This window comes from Malaclemys terrapin, chromosome 1 (assembly GCF_027887155.1).
Source record: "Malaclemys terrapin pileata isolate rMalTer1 chromosome 1, rMalTer1.hap1, whole genome shotgun sequence".
Classification (NCBI taxonomy): Eukaryota; Metazoa; Chordata; order Testudines; family Emydidae; genus Malaclemys; species Malaclemys terrapin.
Genome location: NC_071505.1, coordinates 229,020,794 through 229,043,838, shown reverse-complemented (window position 1 = coordinate 229,043,838; position 23,045 = coordinate 229,020,794). Strand labels below are relative to the sequence as shown.

General features: G+C 45.6%; 1 protein-coding gene across 3 annotated transcripts in view; it reads right to left on the bottom strand.

Moving 5' to 3' along the window:
- The window catches only part of ASMTL (acetylserotonin O-methyltransferase like), a 55,546-nt gene that overhangs the window by 7,267 nt on the left and 25,234 nt on the right, over positions 1–23,045 (bottom strand). The window contains exons 7-13 of one of the 3 annotated variants that reach the window (XM_054008564.1): positions 19,161–19,587; positions 13,833–13,995; positions 11,572–11,756; positions 6,812–6,944; positions 4,977–5,120; positions 4,002–4,109; positions 1,391–1,620 (exon numbers count right to left, since the gene is read on the bottom strand). In XM_054008564.1, the coding sequence (XP_053864539.1) occupies positions 1,403–1,620; positions 4,002–4,109; positions 4,977–5,120; positions 6,812–6,944; positions 11,572–11,756; positions 13,833–13,995; positions 19,161–19,587 (1,378 nt within the window). In that variant the 3' untranslated portion in view covers positions 1,391–1,402. Of the gene's footprint in view, positions 1–1,390; positions 1,621–3,986; positions 4,110–4,976; positions 5,121–6,811; positions 6,945–11,571; positions 11,757–13,832; positions 13,996–19,160; positions 19,588–23,045 lie in introns of all 3 variants that reach the window. The other 2 variants (XM_054008557.1, XM_054008573.1) reach the window with 2 other exon arrangements.

Here is a 23,045-nt window from a genome sequence, read left to right as displayed (position 1 = left end):
AATTTTGGTGAAGTCAGAGGGTGGGATATTTCCCAGGGAATGCCTTATTGCTAAATGACTAACTAGCACTCAGCTGAGCCCTCAAGGGTTAACACGTTGTTAATGTAGCCTCACACTCTACAAGGCAGCAGGAATGGAGGGAGGGGAGACAGCATGGTAGAGAGAGACAGAGACACACACCGTGTGTGTGAGAGAGACACGCATTGCCCCTTTAAGTACGCTGATCCCAATCTAAGTACATTGCCTTTTTAAGTAGATCAGCAAGTTGAGACAGCAGCTGCTGCCAGCAAGCTCCCTCTGTCCTGAGCCCTGTCTTGTCCCCACCCTGCTCTATGGAGATGGGGGGCAGAAGTAGGGGGAAGGGAACACCCTGACATTAGCACCTCTCTTCCCCCCCTCCCCCCAAACACTTCCCTCCCCCTGCACAGCAAGCAGGAGGCTCCCAGGAGCAGCTCCAAGGCAGAGGGCAGGAGCAGCACAGGGCAGTGGGGGAGGGACAGCTGAACTGCCCGGCAATTGATAGCATGCTGGGTGGCTGCCATAGCAGGGAGCTGATGGGGTCTGCCGGTCCACCCTGGTTCCAAGCCCCCACCAGCTAGCTCCAATGGGCTGCTCTTTCTGCAAGCAGTGGACAAAGCAGGCGGCTGCCAAACGACATTATAAGGGAGCATTGCGCAACTTTAAACGAGCATGTTCTCAAATTGATCAGCAAGTAACAACGAAATGTTAACTGGATGACTTTAAGTGAGGCGTTACTGTAAGACAGAAAGAGGATGTCACCATCTATCCCTTTACCACATGGACTCTTCTCTCGAGAACAGCTGTATTTGAGTGGTATGATTCAGGCTCTCAGTTTGAGAGCATGTGGGTGGCCAATTCACTTGTAAGACAGCCTCTACAGAGGCTGCAGTGAAATTATGGTCACTGTAGGACCTGAGTCTACAGTAGTAAAGATCCTTTTGACATGACAGCTATGGGTGGGAGTTTCACAGACACCTAAGTGATAAAGGGGCAGTTGCCTATGATCCTAAAACACATCTGAAAATCCCAACTTTTTCTTTTTTTATTCCTGTTTGCAAAAACATGCATTTCAAGGTTGTTTTCCTCTTCTGATTCTGAGCAAAGCACTAAGACCAACGAGCAAAAGGAAAGAGCACCCCAAAATTGCCAAAGTTGTACAAAGTGCACTTTTGTAAAGACAAATGCAATGATTGGTAACTACTGAATAAGTTGCTTAAGGAGCAAGAAAATTCCTGCAGCATTCGACCATTTTCCAGAAAACTTTATACACAGTTCATACTGTACCTAAGCAATTGACAAAACAATCCATATTATGGCTGGTTGATGGTTGTATGAAAGTTAGGTTACAAAAGCTCAGTGCCACACTTACTTGCAGTGCAAACTAATGTGCAGAAGTTTTCTTAAAGCCCAAAATCGCATCTAAAATGTTTCCTGTAATCTTAATTTGCACATTGGTGAATCCATATTTCTCCAGTAGTTGCTTATACTCCAAGCCACTTCTCTGCTTGCCTTCAGTCATACTGAGGGACTGTAATACTGCTCTAGGAGGGTGTGTCTTCTCTTCATCAAGCACAATTTCTGCCAGTAGCAAGGCACTTCCTGTGTTTCCAAAACAACAACCAAAAATGGTTCAATAAAATGTTCTTAGCTTCCAAACTGCAATGCTGTTGGTTCAAATGCTATTATAAATGGAGAAGTTGTGTACCTAAGATTGATGTGTTAGTGAGTTTGCTCTGTGAGCCTCTGGAGAACATTTCCATTTAATTTCTCACCCTGAAGTGGAGAGGTAGTTATTTCATGCTAGGAGGATAAGGGAACTTTCAGAGTTTTCTTAAGTTTTCTGATTTGTGAAACAACCTATTATTTTATCCCGTCAAAGCACATTGTCTCAAGCTAACAAGACTATTCTAAAGGTATAAAACATGAAGGTGTTGGAGAATAGTCTTAAAGTATTTCATACAGCCCAGATGTAATTCTGTTTCATAGAAAAGGGTTCAAGGCCTCTATAGTGACTATTTCCTGCTAGATTAGGAAGTTAGTAAGGCATACGAGAAGGCAGGCATTCCTCCCTTTGGTTTTCAGGGGTGATTCAGCAAACAGCATGGTTACTACTTGAAGTAAAAGTTATCAGCTAATAATATCATTAAGGCCTCCCATTATAAATGTCATCAGCCAATCACAGAGATTCCTTTGCGGCAACATTTAGCCACAAGGTATTCCAAACTGTCCTTTGAAGCAAGCGGCCTGGGTTTTCTCTTACTGCTCTCTACCTCCACTGCTTGCAAGATCTTTTTGTCATGTCCCCTGTTCTCCATCCTACATGAAAAGTTACTGGCAAATGCAGTTATCATTTGGTTATCACCTTTGCCCTCCTCAGTCCTACAAGTAGTTCTCTCCTCCCTTTGGTATTTTTATATTGTACGTAGAGTATGATACAGCATATGCAGGGCCATCCCTAGGGGGGGTGCAGGGCCCGGGACATAGGCGTCGAATTTCTATCTGCCGCGGGGAGCTTCCCTCAGCCCCACCCCCACTCCACCCCTTCCCCAAGGCCCCACCCCCACCTCGCCTCTTCCTACCCCCGCCCCACCTCTTCCGCACCGTTCCACCCTCTCCCCAAAGTGCGCTGCGCCCTCGCTCCTCTCCCCTCCCCCGCAGCGCCTCCAGTCGTGACGAAATGGGAGGGAGGGGGAGGCACTGATCGGCAGGGCCTGCGGGACAGGAAGCACTGGGAGGAGAGGAAGGTTGGGGGGGGAGCTCCTCCTAGCCCCCCGCCTTTCCCCCACCTCACCTCCCCACCCACCTCCTAACCAAGCGTGTGCCCCCCCAAAGCGCAGGGCCCGAGGGTGATCGCCTAGGGATGGCTGTACCCTAGGGATGGCTCTGGGCATATGTGAGGTTCCTATTTCAGGAACACTTCATTATTTTAGAAGTTAAATATAAATAAGTGAATTGATGGTTCCTTAGTACAATGACCGCCTTGATAACTTTTTGCTTCTTAGTATATTGTGCCTAACACAATTTGTAAAGGCTTCTATTTTAAGATGGGAAAGAAAAAATTGATGACAGACATGTTCATCTTTAATTGCAGTGATTGCAAACTGCTCCCCATAAAATCCTTCTGCTATTAAGCACTATACTGTAAACACTAAGGCCTTGTCTACACTGGCAAGTTACTGCGCAGTAAAGCAGCTTTCTGCGGTGTAACTCCCGAGGTGTACACACTGCCAAGCCACTTAGTGCGCAGAAACTCCTCAGTTGCAGCATTGCAAAAAAAACCACCTCAACAAGAGTTGGAATTCTTAAAGCACAGAGACTCCAGCGCTGTATTGGCTGTGTAAACACATTACAGTGCAGAAAGCACTCAACTGGCCTCCATAATCCCTCAAGTGGCTGCTCTGCAGAGAGCTGGGGAGGGAGGCAGGGGCTGATGTCGGGGGTTCCCTCTACCCCTGCCTCAGGACTGGTTGCTTCCTGCCACTGTCTGAACTTACAAGACAGCATGCTGAGACACTCTCTGTCCCCCAAAACACACTGTCTCTCCCACCCCTCCACACACACACACACACACACACACATACACAGACACACACACCTCTCTGTCACACACACTGCTCCCCCCTCCCCACTTCAGTTGAAAAGCAGCTGGAAATGTAGTAGGATGCACATGGAAAATGGAATTGGGAAACCTGCATCATGTGATGCTGTGCCTGCCCCATGAGGCATTGCAAACCCTTCCCAAAGCACCTTGCGGCCAGTGGGATAGCTACCACAATGCACTGCTCTCTTTGCCGTTGCAAGAGCTGCTAATGTGGATGCACTCCAGCGTCACAAGAAGCACAGTGTGGACATGCAACAGCGTTTTAATTCCAGCGGTTTAATAAAAGTGGTATAACTTGTTGCGCAGAAACTTGCCAGTGCAGACAAACCCTAAAAAAAACCCCCACAAGATGAAAAACCCTTACCTGGTTTGCAAATACCTGATATTTTGCTTAACAATATGTGAATCTTTTCATCATTCAAGTCATGTAGAATTAGTGAAAGGATGTAAAGATCTGCTTCTGGAAGATTATCTTTGAAGAAGTCACCTGTTAGAAAATGTATATTTGGTATGATACAATTCTATAAAGCAAAGTGAAAGATATTTAGGGGAATATGTATGTTTATTTATAGTTGGATGTAGTTTAGTGATGCAGAACATGCAAGGTAAGATAATTTCAGTGTCAGTTTAGTTTTAATGTACATTTGATTTTGAACTTTCTTCTGCTCCAATTAGCAAGTCCATGAAAAGTTTTAGAAACAAGGAGGGGAACCAGAGCTTGCATCCTAAAAAACCAGGGAGCCAGTAGAGGTGATGGGGACAGGTTCTTCTGTATGCAACTTCCTACATTTGCTGGAATTCAGAACTCAGAACTGGTGAGCCAAAGTAAAGGAAGTTTCAATAGTTAAGAAGACATGAAGTCATGAATAAAGACTTCAGCACTGGTTATGCACTGTGCTACACATCTAATATTTTGATTTGCAGTTACAGAAGACATGGTGAGAGAAAGACAATTCATGTCAAGAATACTGTAAAGTTTATGAACCGTGTAGAAGCCTGAGTCAAGAAGTGAAATGGAATTGTGATGGTAATGGAAGGATCCTCAAGCAAGTTAATACGGCATACACAGGAGGAGTGTCCAGTCAGGCCCCTCACTGGTGTCACTTAAGCCATGTCTCCTCAGTCCACCACTATTTTCCACTCTCACCCAGTCTCTTTTTACCCTGCTGTCTTATGAGGAAATGAAGGAACATGCAAGGACCCAAGACTTTCACTCAACATGGAGGATTCTGCCTTGTGCTTAACCTTGTTTGCCCCCAGACATAGCTTCTGCTTACACTTTCGCTGGAGCAGACCAGTGTGTTCTGTCCATGCTGCACAGTGAACCAGGATTGGCAGCCTAATAGTTAGTTACCTGCTGTGAACATCACTGGAGTTATGTGCTGTCCTGAAGGCTGAAAGCAAGAGACATTTGCAATGACGTCTGGAAGGTCAAATACAGTTACCTTTAGGATTGGGTATTTTTGTACTAGTTCATGGGCCAGAACTCCAGTGCAACCTGTAGTAAGTAAAAAATAACTAAATGAACCTTTTCCTTTGTATCTGCAGACATTTTAAAAGTTCATATTGTACCTTACCCGACTACAACAGCACTAAGTTAAGGATGGGGTGGCCAAGAGACTCTACAGGGGACATGGGAGCTAGTGTTGCCTCGTGGGCACAGGTCTGGAGTCTGACTAAGGAGGACTAGGTTCTATTCTTGGCTTTACCACTAGCCTGCTGGATCTATGTGGGCAAGTCACTTACTGACTCTGTGCCTCAGTTTCCCCGAGATTAATGACATTGACCTCCTATGTAATCTATGGATGCAGAGCTAGGCATTATTATTACTGCAAGGTAATTCTTGTATAGTTTGAATAGTGCTCCTGTTGGGGGGCACAGGATGCAAGGAAAGGAGTAGGAGCTCCAAGCTCTATGGAGGTTCACTGGTAAAAGCAGTTCCAACTGTGGAGTGTGCTGGTCCCTATGTGCTGTCCATCCTCCCACCCCCTGGGCAGCACAATTCTCTCAGGAGCTCTCTTTTACGCAGTCTTTTGCCTGCATAATACACCCTCTCTGTGGAGGTGCAGGCAGAGCTAGCAATAGCATTAACTCCATGCTGATTCCTACAGACAGTGTGCCCTGGAGAATGGCGGTTCTCCAATTGGATCCCTTTGAGGACTGGAATTGGAACACTGCAGTGCTAAACTACAAAACAATACCAAATACTTGTGGGAGCATCTTGGATTTTTATCCAATTAGAGATTTTGTGTCTGAAAGTTTTTAAATTTTCTAAATTCAATTACAATTTTAACTCTAATCCAGGGATCGGCAACCTTTGGCATGCGGCCCACCAGGCCGGGCCGGTTTGTTTACCTGCCGCATCTGCAGGTTCGGCCAATCGCGGCTCTCACTGGCCGCGGTTCGCCACTTCAGGCCAATGGGGGCTGTGGGAAGTGGCGGCCAGCACATCCCTTGGCCCGCGCCGCTTCCCACAGCTCCCATTGGCCTGGAGCGGTGAACTGCGGCCAGTGGGAGCCGCAGTCGGCCAAACCTGCAGATGCGGCAGGTAAGCAAACTGGCCCGGCCCGCCAGGCTGCTTACCCTGGCATGCCGTGTGCCAAAGGTTGCCGATCCCTGCTTTAATCAGTTTAATATTTAGCACTTCCATAGTGCTTTTCCAAGTTCTTTACACAGGTGGATAAGCATTTTACAAGTGACCAAGGTCAAGATTTTCAATAGTGATTAGTGATTTTGGGTGTCCAATATAAGACACCTGAAAGGGCCCTGGATTTCAGAAAATGCTCTGTAAACCCTCTGTAAAACAGGCCCCTTTAAAATAACTCAAGTTTCGCACCAAAAATAGAGGCATCCAAACATCAATCATTTCTGAAAATCTTGACATAATTAACATGTGAAGATCACAAAGTAAGACAATGGCAGAACTAGAAATGGAATTCCCAGTCCCAGCTACTGAACCACATTGCTTCTCCTGGGGGGAAAACCCCTCCCCCACTTAACAGCCTTACTCAAAGTAAATGAACAGTATTTTAAGCTAGTGTACTTCCATTTAACTTTCTATCAAAGCTAATAACAGCAGAAAATTTACCAGTTAGAGAGCAACAATTGTAATTTTTTATTAGATTTTCTTAAAACTATTATGTAAGTATATTTCATTAATTTGTATAAAAGTCAGTCTAGTAGCAATACCTCCCAAATCACAGACAGATCTAAACGGTGAAAGATCAAAAGCTGTTGCCACGTCTCTTGCTGTCAATTTGGCAATGTTATGCATGGCAGTCATGAAACGCTGCTTTGCCTCCACACTGTGATAACAGGAATCCTTAAAAACAGAATACAAAGATTTTATTTATGCACTTAATTTATTGTGATTTAAACAACTGAAAAGATGCCTATCCAAGGGTCTCGGTGTTCTACCACACCATTAATACCATAACTCAATCTATGGTATTTGCCACTGTTGTTGTAGCTGCATTGGTCCCAGAATATGAGAGTGACAAGGTGGGTGAGGTAATATCTTTTATCGGACTAAGTTTTGTAGGTGAAAGGGACAAGCCTTCAAGTTACACAGAGCTCTTCTTCAGGTCAGGAAAATGTATGCAGAGTGTCACAGCTAAATACAAGATTGTATTTAGATTGGAACAGATTGTTTAGCAAAAGTAGTTAACACATTTCTGGTCATAGATTTCCATCACAACTTCAGCAACCACCACCCATCCATCAAACTCGCTAGAACATTCCTGCATCTGCATCAACTTGGACATCACGATCAGCTTCAACAATGGAACCCTACAGACAGCAACACACAAGAAACCCACGATCACTGCACTTACCTTCACAGATCCAGTAATCACCTCAAACACACCAAGAAATTGGTTATCTACAGCCAGGTACTCAGATACCTCAGAATGTGCTCCGAGGAGAAAGTCCGGGATACACACCTTAACACACTTAAGGATGCCTTCACCAAATAATGACATTCCACCAGGGAAGTAGATTGCATCATAGAAGAGGCCACCCAAATACCCTAAAAGAACCTGCTTCAATACAGAAGTAAAAAAAGCCTCTAGCCTCACACCCCTAGTTCTCACCTATCACCACACACTGGAACTCATAGGGGGTATCAATTCTAGCCCACACTAAACATCAGAAACAAGCTCCCCATAGACCAGTACCCACCAACTCAAAGTGGCACCAGACCCTTCCAGAACAACAGGTGTAAAACCTGCAGCCATACCTCCATTGCTACGATGATCAATACCCCCACAACACACCTTTCAACATCCATGGGTCCTACACATGCCTATCACAACATGTGGTTTACCTCAACCAGTGCACTAACTGCCCCAACAACAACCAGACAATCACCAACTCTCAAATGAACTCACAGAGAAAAAAGCCAAAAACACCTTAACACCAGTGGGTGAACACTTTTCACAGAACAAATCACTCCATATCTGACTTCTCAGTCCTTATCCTCAAAAGGGACCTGCATAACACCTTGAAAAACATGAGCCTGGGAGCTTAAATTCATAACTTTGCTATACCTAAAAAATCATTGTCTTAATCATCGTCATTGGCTTATTACAACAATTTGTAACCCCCCTTTTTTGTCATATGACTGCAGAGATGTTAACTGTTCACTTCACTTTGAATGGTCTCTTATAATAGATTGTTTAGCTTAAGTAGTTAACATCTGTTACATGTTGTATTTAGCTGTGACACACTGAGTACCTTTCCCAGACCTGAAGAAGAGCTCAGTGTAGCTCGAAAGCTTCTCTCTTTCACTAACTGAAGTTGTCCAATAAAAGATATTACCTCACCCAGCCTGTCTCTCTAATAACTCAATCTAAGCAGATTTTAAATGATCAATTCAATAGGAACTAGCCAGCCAGCCATCTACAAGTCCTTTCCTCCCCTTCATTATTGTGGGAAGCATACCCTCAGCCCACTCTAAAAACCTGATCAAACAAATTTTTTTTCCAGCATGCTAGGAAGGTTACCAAATGCCGATTATTTTGGACCAAGCTCCAGAGTTCTGGAGACCTTCCAAAAAACGACCTGCCAACTGCCCCCTCTTTTATAACGATGGGAATCCAGCTTGAGCACCCCTGCTGGCTGGAGCCAGGGCAGTATGGCACAGAGAAAGTGGCAATCCATCAGGGGATAACAAAATGCTTTCTTTAACCAGTTATACCTGTGGCATATGCATTTATATAATAATTAAGCTCCATTCAAGAGAGCTAGGGGTCCGTTTATACTGTAAACTTATTTTGAAAGAAAGGAGTGAATCTTTGCTTCTAAATTGTTTTTGGGTTGTGTTTTTTCCTGCTATGTTTCCTAATTGTTTTCATTGAATGCTGACATTTATTTATATCTATAATTCTTTGTCAGCAGGAACTTCTTAGCAGGCATTATGTAACTGGAAGTTATATAAAGAAAAGAAATGGCTTCTTAACAGATTGCTTTCCTGGGCTCCAGAAGTGATTTTCAGTGCAGAGCAGAGTATATTTTTGTATTAATCTGTAATTTCAGAGAGGCTAATTGGCTGAGCGAAAGGAGGGGGGAAAAAATTGACCCAGTTGAAGAAGCGAGTGTGTTCCACCCTCTCAACTGAGAAGAGACACAGAGAAAAGATGGTAGTGTAGATGGAAGTAGACTACTGATCATGCTAGAGCAGTGTTTCTCAAACTGGGGTTGCCGCTTGCGTAGGGAAAGCCCCTGGCAGGCCGGACCGGTTTGTTTACCTGCCCCATCCGATCGCAGCTCCCACTGGCCGCAGTTCACCGCTGCAGGCCAATGGGAGCTGCTGGAAGCGGCGCGGGCCGAGCGACTTACTGGCCGCCACTTCTAGCAGCTCCCATTGGCCTGCAGCGGCAAACCGTGGCCAGTGGGAGCCAAGATCGGCTGGACCTGTGGAAGGGGCAGGTAAACAAACTGGCCTGGCCTGCCAGGGGCTTTCCCTACACAAGTGGCGACCCCAGTTTGAGAAACACTGTGCTAGAGAAAGGCAGCTAAAGTGTGTGGAGAAAGCCCAAAGAGTTTGGAAAACCTAGAAGGTAGTTTGCAATGGAATTCTGGGCCATCTAAGAAGGAATACAATCTCCCTTCCTGAGGCAGAGAGAAGTTTGGCTATAGCATTCCTGATTCCCTGAAGTTTGGAAAAGAGGAATTTGGGAAGACTATAATAAAGATAAATAAATGCCTAGTAGATAGAGACTCACTGTGAGACCGTAACTGAGTCACTTACCCTATGTATGCCACAGTTTGTGCAACTGTAAAATGGGAATACTTACCTAAATGATGCTGACAGCATTGATTAGCTAATGCTTATAAAAAAATTTCTTGGGTGAGAGGAGCTAGTCCATGATTTTTAAAAATGTGCCAAAGCCTCTCACAATCCCTCTAAGCACAACTACATAAATGTTACACACAGAACAAGAGTAACTGACTGATGTGAAAGTAAACAGACTCAAGTATCAGAGGGGTAGCTGTGTTAGTCTGAATCTGTAAAAAGCAAGAGAGTCTTAAAGGTGCCACAGGACCCTAACAGAAGTATTGGGAGCATAAGCTTTCGTGGGTAAGAACCTCACTTCTTCAGATGCAAGTAATGGAAATCTTATGCAGGTGAGATTTTGACGGTCACGGAACATGGAAACCCTAACATCACCTGCCAGGAGATTCCACTGCTGTAGTCTGGAGCCCAACAGCTCTGCCTTGCTCTTGGGTAGTTCCAAATCCCTGACAAGGTCATTCAGTTCACCTTGTGTTATGAGGTATGGTTCAGAAGAGGAGGATGGGAGAAAATGTGGGTCCTGTGACACTGATGGTTCAGGACCAGAAGTTTCATCCTCTTCCTCTTCTGACTCAAGTGAGAATGATTCTGGTGCATCAGGAACCGGCAGTCCTTCTCCGTGGGGTACTGGGCTTATAGCTGATGGAATGTTTGGATAATGCACAGTCCACTTTTTCTTCTTTGACACACCTTTCCCAATTGGAGGCACCATGCAGAAGTAACAATTGCTGGTATGATCTGTTGGCTCTCTCCAAATCATTGGCACTGCAAAAGGCATAGATTTCCTTTTCCTGTTCAACCACTGGCGAAGATTTGTTGCACAAGTGTTGCAGCATATGTGTGGGGCCCACCTCTTATCCTGATCTCCAATTTTGCAGCCAAAATAAAGGTGATAGGCTTTCTTAACCATAGTGGTTATACTGCGCTTTTGTGATGCAAAAGTCACTTCACAACAAATATAGCAGAAGTTATCTGCACTATTCACACAAGTACGAGGCATCTCTGCTCACTTTGGCTAAACAGAAATGTGTCCCTTTTCAAAATCAAACACTGACAAATAAGGGAGCACGACACTGTATGATTTCTAGACCTGATATAAGGCAATTTGTTCAGCAGAGTGATGGAAGCTTCGTTATGATTGCATCATCCATGACTTCTAGGAATAACATGATGCGATTCATATCATGTATGACGCAATACCAGCTTCAGATTGCATCATTCATTGTTTTGCCTAAAAAGCAAGTACTGTCCAAACTCAGTCATAGATTTATTCATAGATCCAGTAAAAGATGTATTTTAGTCATTTCTGGTTTAAATTGAGATCCCTTCCCTTTATAACTCATTTATCCTCTGCCATTCCCAAGTCAAGGGTCGTATATTCTGACCCAATAGCATATCTTGAAAACTAGAGCCAATCAACAATTTTAAGCATCATTTTCGTTCTCAGTGACCCAGAATTAGTAAAGTTTGACTACATTTATTTCAGAAGCATTTTGGCTGTAGAGCAGTGTAATCTGTGTGATGACATGCTCAATCTACAATTCTCATTAGTCAATTTTTCTGGGCCCTATGGTTTTTCCAACTTGATAATGATTTCCTGTTCTTCAGTGCACAAGTAGCATAAAGACAAAATAAGGACCAGAGTCTGCATTACCTGAAACAAGTCCTCTGTTTCCTTTCCAAAAGCCTGATGGGTCTGCATGGTCCCCTCTTTGACAGCAGCCTCCAGGTGTGTAAAGAGATGCCAAAGGCGGTCATTACAGTGGATAATGTAGCCATGAAGTGAATATTCTCTGTCTGACACGAGATATGTGTTCGCTGAATCTGTATTACTGTAACCTTAAGGGGTGAAAAAAAACATGTTAACTAGTTTGTTGCAGTGTTGTAGCAGCAGCCATGTAACTAGTGACTAGTTTTGCTATACAAATGAGTATAATTTTCAGTTAAATGTTTGCGGTAAGATTCTCCTCTGGTGTAGTATGGACAGCTCCACTGATTCCAGCAGATTTACACCAGCTGAATACCTGCCTCTTGATCTGCAACATGTTTAATTAAAAAAAAAAATCAAATTACATTTGCTTTGTTCAGTCTGTAGACACTGTCCAGTTGATTTGCATAGCCATACGTTATCTACATCACAGCAAGTTCAACACAAAACAGCAATTTGCAGTTAAGATACCAAAGAATAGATTTAGATGTTCTTTCTTTTCATGTTACAGATGTGACACAAACCAGAAGTTATTACTGAGAAAAGCCCACCTCCCTGCTCGTAATGTGTCTCAGTGATTGTGAAATTAAAAGTGCTCTCTTATTTTAATTGGATTTTAAAAGCCAATAAGTAATGTGTATTAGTAGTAGTAGTGGTGAATATTTATTTTATGAAAGACTCAAAGGCCCCAATCAGGATTGGAGTGTCACTGTACTAGGTGCTGTACAAGCATAGGGTATGTCTATCCTACAAACCTAAGTTGACCTATATTAGATCAATTTACAGCCACTGCAGTAATTACTGTGGTGGTGCATGTCCACACTACCGTCCTTGGATCAGCGGTGTGCTGCCACACAGGCTCCTGGAAGCAGGAGAAGCCACCCAGGGATTCTCCCCATTCCCTGTGATACACTTGCCTTTGAATCTTATTCCTCTCCTTTCCCCACTGTTCTTAATTCATATGCATTTAAGCCTCTCTCGATCTGCATTCTCCCTTTAGGGCTTTGTTCTTAACAAAAACAGTTGGTAAGTTGCTCCAGGGTTTCCTTTGCTAGGCACCTTTTCATCATCTTTAAAAGGTTTATTACTAAGTGATGTGTATCTGGGAGCTTAAAATTATGTAGTGCAGATTGAAAAGGGAAGGCTGAGCTTCTTAATTGTTCCATCACCTGTTTGTATCTTAAAATATTGGCAATTAAAAGTTGCAATAGTTGACTGTTGTCCAGTTTCAGTGCCACATTCTGAAAGTCTTCTCTCCATCACATCCATGGCTACACTACTGCAATCAGTGGTTCTGCACTAATGTAAACTCAGGGCAAAATTTGTCCCTTGTTGTTTGGCCCACACTGAGACAGCAGCAGGAAGGAGCAGAGGCAGCCAAAGCAGGAACTGCTGCACTGGGGCAAAGGGAGTGAGGGTGGTAAAATGCAACACAGCCAGGGCCATCCCTCCTCCCAATATCCTCCTGGATCCAGAACTGTGCAGAGGAAACCTCTCCTCCCTCTTCTGGGAGCAAATGGCTTTGGAGGAAAGCTGCAGAGTGAAGACAGCCAGACACCCCAGCTGGCAGGGGCAGAAGCAGCCACAGCAGGGATCTCTGGACATCCAGAGGATGGTTCTACATTTTGACTTGACTGTCTATGCCCTGTGCTGACTGGGTGTTTACTCTAACATGGCCTCTCCTTCTCCCCCTCCCTAACAGTCTATTCACCTCAACTTCACTCCACACTTGCCTCTCTTCTCCTCTGCTCCATCCCCTAAGCTCCCCTTCCCTTTTCCACTGAGCTGATCCCCTCAGCTCAACGACCCATTGGCTTGGGGGAACTTTGATCCCCTTCCAACTAAACCTACACACCCCTCCAAAAAAGTCATGGAACTAACATGCCATTTGCTGCCTTCACATAGCTTGTTGTTAGACCCCCTATACTGTGTCTGTCTTATTTGTTTAGATTTCAAGTGCTTTGAGGTTACTTCTCTGTCTTTGCACAGCACAATGAGGCCCTGATCTTCAATGGTTCATAAGCAGTACCATAATAAAAATGATTAATAATAATACTTAATAATTAATAATAGTTTAATTTGACAAGGACTAGTAATGGAAGTTTCCTGTACAGCCCCAGTGAACAGTGGACAATAATATATTAGAAGTTCCTTCTTCCATCTCTCCCGGTCCCCCTACACGTGAATTGTTTTACAGTAAAAGTCACCTTGATAGGTTTTCTCCAGCAATCCAAGAGAAGCACAAGCATCGAGCAGTCTTTCTGTTCCACACACAGAGGCTTCTATCTTATTGGCAACATCCACAGCCTTCAGTATACATTTATCTTTCAGAAGATCAAACACTTTCAGTTTAGAGGCCACAAACAAAGCCTGTATATATGAAATATGCATTAGTGAGTTAAATTAAAAATTACTACAACTAAAAAAATAACACACGCTTGTTTTAAAACAAAAGTATAAACATTCTGGAAAGCTTTCCAGAGGTATGAATTAAGTTCAGACTATAGTAGTTGTGTGAAGGCAAAACCATGCCACAAAGAACTTAAGAACTGCTTGAGTCTGTTGAATTTTTTTCTGCAAAAAATTTCAGTTCAGCCCTGTTACTTCTAGGACAGTTTGTTCCTGGCATCAAATGAGAGATGTCAGCATCTTTGCCATGGTAACAATGTTAGGTGGGAAAAAAATTACTGGTTAAAGCTTGAAAGAACCTGGTTTTGTGCCTTAGACTCTTATTCATCAGGATACTTAAGCACATGACTAGATTTAAGCATGCTTCATAAGGTCAGCATGTGTTTAAGTATGCTTTGGAATTGGGGCCATAGAGAAAACACATCAAATCTAATTTGAGTTGATTTTCCTAAGAAAATAATTTGAAATTTCTTCAAAATGTACTTTTTTATTTTAAAACTATAATTCATTCCATACTAATTTTCTAAAAACAACAAAAAACCACAAGCACATATAGCTGTGTGCCTTGAACACCTTAACTAAACTTATACAGTACATGATTGTATTGGAGAGGAATTTTCATATTATGCAACAATATGCACCTTCATAGCTGAGATTAGGTTGCAATACTGTTCCTTCAATTAATAGTGTTTCTGAGGAACTATAAAAGAAAAAAAAATCAACATAGAGTGGAGAGGGAAGAAAAGAGTTGAAACTGTTAAAAATCAGATGGAAAAACTGCAGCTGAAATTTAGGGGTTTCATATTTGTGATTTTTATATTTAAAATGTTTGCTATTTTGGGGGTGAAGGTGGGCTATACAATTGAGATGGTCTCCAAGATGCCACAAAAATTAACATGCCTGCCTAAATTTAACAATATGATTCTTGTTGTTAATGCATGTTCCAAATCATTACTGCATTCAGAAATGTACACTGTTTTGTAAAAAATGTTATTAGGTTTAACCAGAGAGAGGGGAAGGTTCTAGTGAGCACAGCAGGTGTTTAAACAGTTTCTTTGTAGTAGTGGAAGATGATTAATGGCCAGCTCAAGGCCTCTGAGTTGTAAGTCAGCACTGAAAATTAGGTCATTGGCATAATGTTAGCAAATAGAGACGGTATTTATATCATAATAGCACCCAAAGGTCCCATTCAAGATGTGTTGGGTCCTGTATAGCTACAGAGGAACCAAACCAAACCAAATTTAAGCCTGAACTTTCATTGACCTCACTGAGTGCAGGACCAAGCAAAAAGTTCCTGGGCATCATTTTAATAAAGATGATTATTAGGTTTTTCTTGCTTGTAGTTGATTTTAGCCTGCATTGTGAGGGCTCTGAACCCACGTAAAGGTCAATTTAAATTGAATTTAATTACAGTTTAGCTGTTAGTTTTCATTGTACTTTCAGTCTTCAAAGCATTTTACAAACTAACTAGCTTCACAACATTGTCTCCATTTTACAGAAGGGGCAGTGCAGGCAGACATAGGATGAGATTTGCCCAAGGTCACAGAGTAAGTGTCAAAATTGGGATTAGACTTTAACAATCCAATCCTGTGCCCACTGAAGTCAACAGCAACCTCCCATTATCTTCAGTGGGGCCAGGATTTCACCCTAGGAGTTTCTGGTTCAGAGTTTTGTGAAGAGATCACATATCTCTCGGTTTCTAATTAGAATACTCGGCATTTATTTCATCTTCTCTTTCTTCACTGCTGTCACCTTTTCTTTTGCTGCACTAGTCTGGCTCTGAATAGGAAACCTGGCAGTGATTCAAAATTATCCATTAGTTGGTTTCCAGGCACAGTTGACTGCTAGAGTGCATATGAATATTAGCTTCTATGCACATGTCTTCATGAAGGTCCAACACAAGCTACTGCATTGTGATCATCAGCTACAGCCCTGGTTCACATACAAGAGATTCTCAGAGAAGTATTTCAGTGAAAAGTAGAGATAAAACACAAAAACTGAGCAATCAAGAGAAGGCGGTTCTTACAGGAACCTATAATACAAATACATGAAAGGATAAAGGATTGAGTAGGGTTACCATATCTCATAAATAAAAAAAGAGGACCCTCCACGGGCCATGGCCCCACCCATTTCCCCACCCCTAGCCCCACCCCAGCTCCGCCCCTTCCCCCACCCTAACTCCGCCCCCTCCTCCCTCCCACTCCCAGCCAGGGGGAAAGGGCTGCCCCAGTGCTACCAGCATCACGGTTTCCCGGGCAGCCCCCAGACCCTGCGCCCCCAGCCGGCGCTTCCCCAGCGCAGCTGGTGCCCGGGAGGGGAAGCGCCCAGCCGGGGGCGCAGGGTCTAGAGGCTGCCCAGCAAACCGTGAAGCCGGTAGCGCTCGGGCTTTGGGCAGCCCCCATGCCTCCGGACCCTGTGCCCCCAGCCGGGCACTTCCCCTCCGGGGCTCCGGCGGCTCTGCGTAACTTACACTGTATAAGTTACACAGAGCCGAAGAGGAGCAGAGCCTCCGCAGCTGGAGGCTCTGCTCCTCTTAGGCTCTGTTTAAGAGCCGGGCTGCCCCAGCGCTACCGGCTTTGGGCAGCCCCCGTGCCTCCGGACCCTGCGCCGCCGGAGCCCGGGAGGGGAAGTGCCCAGCTGGGGGCGCAGGGTCCAGAGGCAAGGGGGCTGCCCGAAGCCGGTAGCTCTCGGGCAGCCCGGTTCTTAAACAGAGCCTCCAGCGGCTGGGGCTCTGTGTAACTGACACTGGGTCAGTTACACACAGCCCCTGCAGCTGGAGGCTTTTCTCCTCTTTGGCGCTGTGTAACTGACCCAGTGTCAGTTACACAGAGCCCCGGGGGCTGGAGGCTCCAGCCGCCCCCGCTCTGTTTAAGAGCCGGGCTGCCCAAGCGCTACCGGCTTCGGGCAGCCCCGTGCCTCCAGACCCTGCGCCCCCAGCCGGGCACTTCCCCTCCCGGGCTCCGGCGGCGCAGGGTCCGGAGGCACGGGGGCTGCCCGAAGCCGGTAGCGCTCGGGCAGCCCGGCTCTTAAACAGAGCCGCGGGGACTGGAGCCTCCAGCCGCCCGGACTGTGTGTAACTGACACAGTGTCAGTTACACAGAGCCGGGCTGCCCGAGAGCTACCGGCTTCGGGCAGCCCCGTGCCTGGAGACCCTGCGCCGCCGGAGCCCGGGAGGGGAAGTGCCCAGCTGGGGGCGCAGGGTCCGGAGGCAAGGGGGCTGCCCGAAGCCAGTAGCTCTCGGGCAGCCCGGCTCTTAAACAGAGCCTCCAGCGGCTGGGGCTCTGTGTAACTGACACTGTGTCAGTTACACACAGCCCCGGCGGCTGGAGGCTCCAGTCCCCGCGGCTCTATTTAAGAGCCGGGCTGCCCGAGCGCTACCGGCTTCGGGCAGCCCCGTGCCTCCAGACCCTGCGCCCCCAGCCGGGCACTTCCCCTCCCGGCTCCGGCGGCGCAGGGTCTCCAGGCACGGGGCTGCCCGAAGCCGGTAGCGTTCAGGCAGCCGGGCTCTTAAACAGAGCCGCCATTTTCCCGGACATGTTCCGCTTTTTGGCAATTCCCCCCGGACGGGGGTTTGACTGCCGAAAAGCCGGACATGTCCGGGAAAAAGAGGACGTATGGTAACCCTAGGATTGAGGTAGAGCACAATAGACATTACATATACATATATATAAAAATATGTATTTTAAATGGGGGCATTTTGAAGTGTTTCCTCTGCAGAAGTTAACAGGGAGCATTCACTAAAAAAAAGTTACGTAGAAAGTTCAATTGCCCTCTGAAGTGTTATTGTGCCAAACATGGAGGTTAAATTCAAATATTACAATGAAAAAGGATCTTAATATTTACTTCAAGTGCAAATCTCAACACAGCCTTAGGAGAAGAGTCACTATGGACATATATTTCTCTCACCATTTATGTTGTTTTAGATAATATTTCTGATTACTCTGAAATAAATGCTACTTTGTGAATGGTCTTACATCCTTTCTCAATAAATGTTACAAGTACATATAGTATTTTAACAGTTATGTAATCAGCTCTTTCCTCTTATATACATGTCCCTGTCCCATCGGAATCCTTGCCCCTCCTCTCTCTCACCTTTGTTCCCCCACTTTCTGAAATCAATAGGAGATACTGGTGCTCAGCATGTATTAGGATCAGATCTGAAGTAAAATGCACTAGCGAATTTATTCAGTGGCATTCTAGGTCTATATTTCAGTGGGGCATTGCCACTTGCTTTAAATCTAAGGATGCTCATTATTAAGGGCACTTCTTAAGATGTCCCTCCATGCTGCTGCCTAAGTTCCCTCTAAGCTGCGCGGCCACGCAGCAACCTATTCAGTGCCATGCAGGCTCTCAGGGCCAGCCCTGGACCTGCCATGGCCCGGAGGAGAGGCGCCCCTCCCCAGCCCAGTCCAGGACCTGCCATGGCCAGGGGCAGAACCGCCCCTCCCCTGGCCCGGGAGAGAGGTGGCCATCCCCCAGCCCCAGCCCAGCCCTAGACCTGCTGCGGCCAGGGGGCGAGGCGCCTCTCCCTGGGCCCAACCCAGCCCTGGCCCGGAGGCGCCTCTTCCCCCCAGCCGAGGTGCTGCTGCGGGGAGAGAGAGCTGTGGGGAGTCACACATCACCTCCATATTGGGTGCACATAACAAAATTCATTCTGCATATGCGTGGGAAAAATTAGAGGGAACATTGGCTGCTGCTTTGGAATGCAATAACAAAACATGCACAGACAGTATTTGCATCACTAAAAGGTACTTTTCAAAATGCCCCTAGGCATTCTGCTGCCCTTGCTAGCCCAGGGCAGTCAATCCCTGACGCTACTGTTGTTTTGGAGCCTCTTACTGGAATGTGCGCTGATAGGACAGCCTGGGTCACTGGTGCAGCTGCTGAAAGATGCCATTCTCTTGCATAACACACACAGAATCAGAATGAATATTAAAGTAAAATAAATACATTTGATCATTTGTTTGAATGGGGCTGTTCCCCATACACATGCACAGTGTTGTAGTACTGCTTTATTGTTAGAACCTCCAAACTACACAGAAATGTTTAAAAATACAAATTTGATTTGTATTAGCTCACCAGTGCAGAGAAGATTAAATCAAGGAGCAGTATTTTTGTTTTTTTACCTTTGAAGCTCTGAAGCCATCCATAAGTTCTACAATTTTTGATGGGAATTTAGCTGGATATTCCATCACTCCACTCTGATTTTCCACAGCCACTGTACAAACAGGCTTGATGCTACCACTGTTTACTGGCGTATGAATGGCTCCTGAGAGGGGCACGCCATTCCTCTCTAATTTGTTAGCACTTTTATGCTGCATGGGATTTGAAGAGTCACCCTCTCCATCACTGAGGTTCTCAAAAGTCTCGACAGAGGGGATAGAGTCATGCTTGACATGCTGTATGGTATGTTTGAGGGGTGGATAATACAACTCCGCTAACTTTTTGCAGAAGTGATTCAGAGGAAAGCCCACCACATTCAAGAAGTCTCCATGAACATATTCCACTAACATTCCACCAAGGGCCTGGATTCCATAACCACCAGCTTTGTCCCTGCGGGGGGAAAAATACAGACATTTAGTTAAGACAATGGTTAAGAGTGAATGTGGGGATGGAGGAAAGGGGTAACCACTTAGTACTGATTGTAAATCCAGGCGTATGAACATGTTTTATAAGAATGGAAATGGCAGAACTTTGCCTTGATTGAACTAGTGTGTTAAAGCTAGAGATGGATTAAACTAACTTGTGACGGTCCTGGTTCAACACTGCAGCTTTGGAATCACAACAGTAATGCTTGCTCTTTCACTACATAACACTAGATAATGGAGTTCAAATGAGAAAGCCATCGTTACCCCCAGTCCATATTCAACCCTGGTGTAACTCTGTCAGGGCCGGTGCAAGGATATTTTGCGCCCTAGGCAAAACTTCCACCTTGCGCCCCGCCCATCGGTTCATTGAGGGGCAAATCCCAACAAGCCTTTATAGACCCCCAGGGGCCAGCCTGCCCAGGAGCCAACCATGCCCAGGGGTGCTCCCCAGACCAGGTTCCCCCCTCCCTGCCCCCTGAACTCCCCTGGAGGGTGCATAACCCTCCCGTGAGCACTCCCCTCCCCACCCTGGCGGCTCCCGCCCCGAGTCCACTCATTGGCTTTGCTGGGCTTGGACCACTGCAGCAGCTTGGCAGGGAGAAGCCACCTTCTGGAGGCACCGGAGAGCCAGAGCGTCGGCTTGCGGCAGCAGTGAGCCCCAGCCATGGAGGAGTCCGCGCGGCACAGGGGGGCAGCAGTCCTGCAAAGCGCCGCTAGTGGGGAGCAGCCGCACCCCTGACCCCTCCTGCTCAGGCTGCGGCCAGTGCCCCCGCCCCCCCGGGGCTCCTGCAGTGGACGCATGCGGGAAGAGGACCCCATGTGTCCCCCGGCTCCTCCCTCACCGCGCTCAGGCTCTGCGGCTCCCGGGAGTGTGAGCTGCTGCCGTTGCTGCCCCTCCCAGAGCAGACTCAGGGTCCTGCTCCCCGGTAGTGGCTCACATGCCCGGGAGCCGCAGACCCCGAGCACAGCGAAGGGGGAGCTGAGGGGCACATGGGGGCCTCTGCCTGCATGCACCTGCTGCAGCCTGCAGGAGCCCCTGGGGAGGGCGCCAGGTTGCAGCCTGGGCAGAAGGGGCAAGGGGCGTGGCTGCTCCCCGCTAGCAGCGCCGCCGCCTTTGCAGGGCTCCTGCCCCCCTGTGCCGCGCTGGCTCCTCCATGGCTGGGGCTCGCCGCCCCCGCAAGCCGACGCTCTGGCTCTCCGGTAGGCAGCTCCTCCCTGCCGAGTCAGGGCACCGCTTTTTGGCACCCCCAGGGCCGTCCTTAGGATTTATGGGGCCCTATGCAGTATTATTAAACTGGTGCCCCTATGCCCGACAGCAGCCTGAGCTTGCAGCCTGGTGGAGGCGGAGGGACAAAGCAGAAAGAATAACAAGACGCCCGGCCCACCTCAGGGTGGTGGAGAGGCACAGTTCCCCGCAGAGATCCCTGTACCCTCTCCCTCACGCAGAATGGACATGCAGAAGGTACCTAATTAAAAGCACTAAATTTGGGAATAAAAAATGTCAGTCACAGGTTTTTTGATATGCCCTGAAGTTTGTCAGACTTTTATTTGCAAAAACTTTGTAGTAAGGGTGAGTCAGCTGTTTTGCTGAATACAACCTTAAATATTATGGAATACATGATGCAGCTCTTCTCTGTTTTACATTTTCTTAATCAGTATTTCTAAGCTGATTTTATATTTTAAATGTACTCCTAAACCTTCATAAAGTAATCATTCCAGATTACTACATATTTAACTCACTGAAACAGACATTATTTTAAATTAATCAGTTACAGAGGTTTAGTGTGTTCATAACAATGTTCATTTCTTTTAAAAAAATGAACACTAATTTACTTTGTGTGATCTCCATAACAATACACATGTTTATGAAATTTCACCAACTTTAAAAAATATGTTTCCAAAGATTTTAGGCATAACAAAGGATTTTATATCTTACTAAGGTACTGATTTTGCTTAAAACTAGTTCATCAGATAGAGTTTCCCTTTCTTTACTTCTGACTTTGTTCAGCTATCTGGGATCAAAGGGCTGTTGTCTGTTTAAGGGCTCTCTTCAATGGGGGTAGGGGGAGAGGGGGTGAAGGGAGAAATGGATGAACAGAAAGGACTGGAAGACTTTGGAAGTAAATTTTTTTACTATAGTAATTTAAAATGTGTATTTTAGCTAAGGGAGGTCTTTTGAAGGATTTATTTAAAAAACCATATGTCTGAAGATCCAAGCATTTAAGGCTAAAGATGATTGTGCATCTAAAAATCTATGCAAGGATTTTTTAGAGATGTGATTTTATAATCTTCACCAACTCACTAATTAAATATTTTTAAAGCAAATTTTAAACTAAGATCCTGTAGATGGACATGTCCTGAGTAAATATGACAGTCATGCACAACTGTTTTTGTCAGTACATTCAGAAACTAACAGTACATACCTGGGGGTTGGCAAATGCCTGTTAAGTGGCTTCATTACCCCTTGAATGGCTCTTTAACAGTTTCAGTGTTGTGCTAATAGGTCTGGCAGGCTGGAGGCTTTTTCTCTTTTAACTACTAGATCCCCTTCCCAGGAAGACTCAGCCTGCAGGAAGGGTCAGAACAGGGATAGGAACACCAGAAAGGTGGACACTAAGACCCAGTGGGCGCCCCCAACCACTTGGCGTTCGCCTAGTGGTTGCACTGGCCCTGAACTCTGTAGAAATCAATGAGATCCTGGTCTAAGACTTTTTAGTAAGCAGACTAACCCTCCAGTAGAGTAATGCCATTCTGACTTTCACTAAGGTGACATGCATGAGCTATGTTGTGGCCACCCACAGCAAGCACATTATTTTGCTAGGGAAGATCTGATAAAAAGTCAGCACTGGAAATCAGGAGAGAACCCCTTTCTAGCATTTTACTTCAATCCTCTCCCACTGCAAGAGGTGCTGTCAGACTTTCAACTACCAAGGTTTACCCTTGGCATAAATTCACTGATCAACAACATATGCAGCAATGCTCTTAGCCTAGTGCCTCACCATCTGCCTGTACGTAACTGCACACAATGCCACATATTATTACTTATCCACTGTTTCTATTTGTAGAGTGAAAGGTTATATGCACTGACATGAGTTAAAATTCCCTCCCACTGGTTTCCTAATAATTCCTCCAGTGCTAAGCTTCAAGGAATTGGTAAATATTTACACTTTACACACACGTTCACAATGGCTTTTTTAGCTCTAGCAGTGAACTACCTTGTTGACATTTCAGACTAGATGAATTTACTGATATGTGGTGATCACAGACCTTTTTCTAAAGCAGTCTTTTAGGGTTATCAATTATGCAAGAGCAGCAGACTACATCAGTTCACCTACATTGGATCTTGCAACTCAGAAGAATGCCCTTGAGGACCTTGACTTTTTAACCACTGTTAAACATCCTCTTAAAAAAAAAAATGCAACT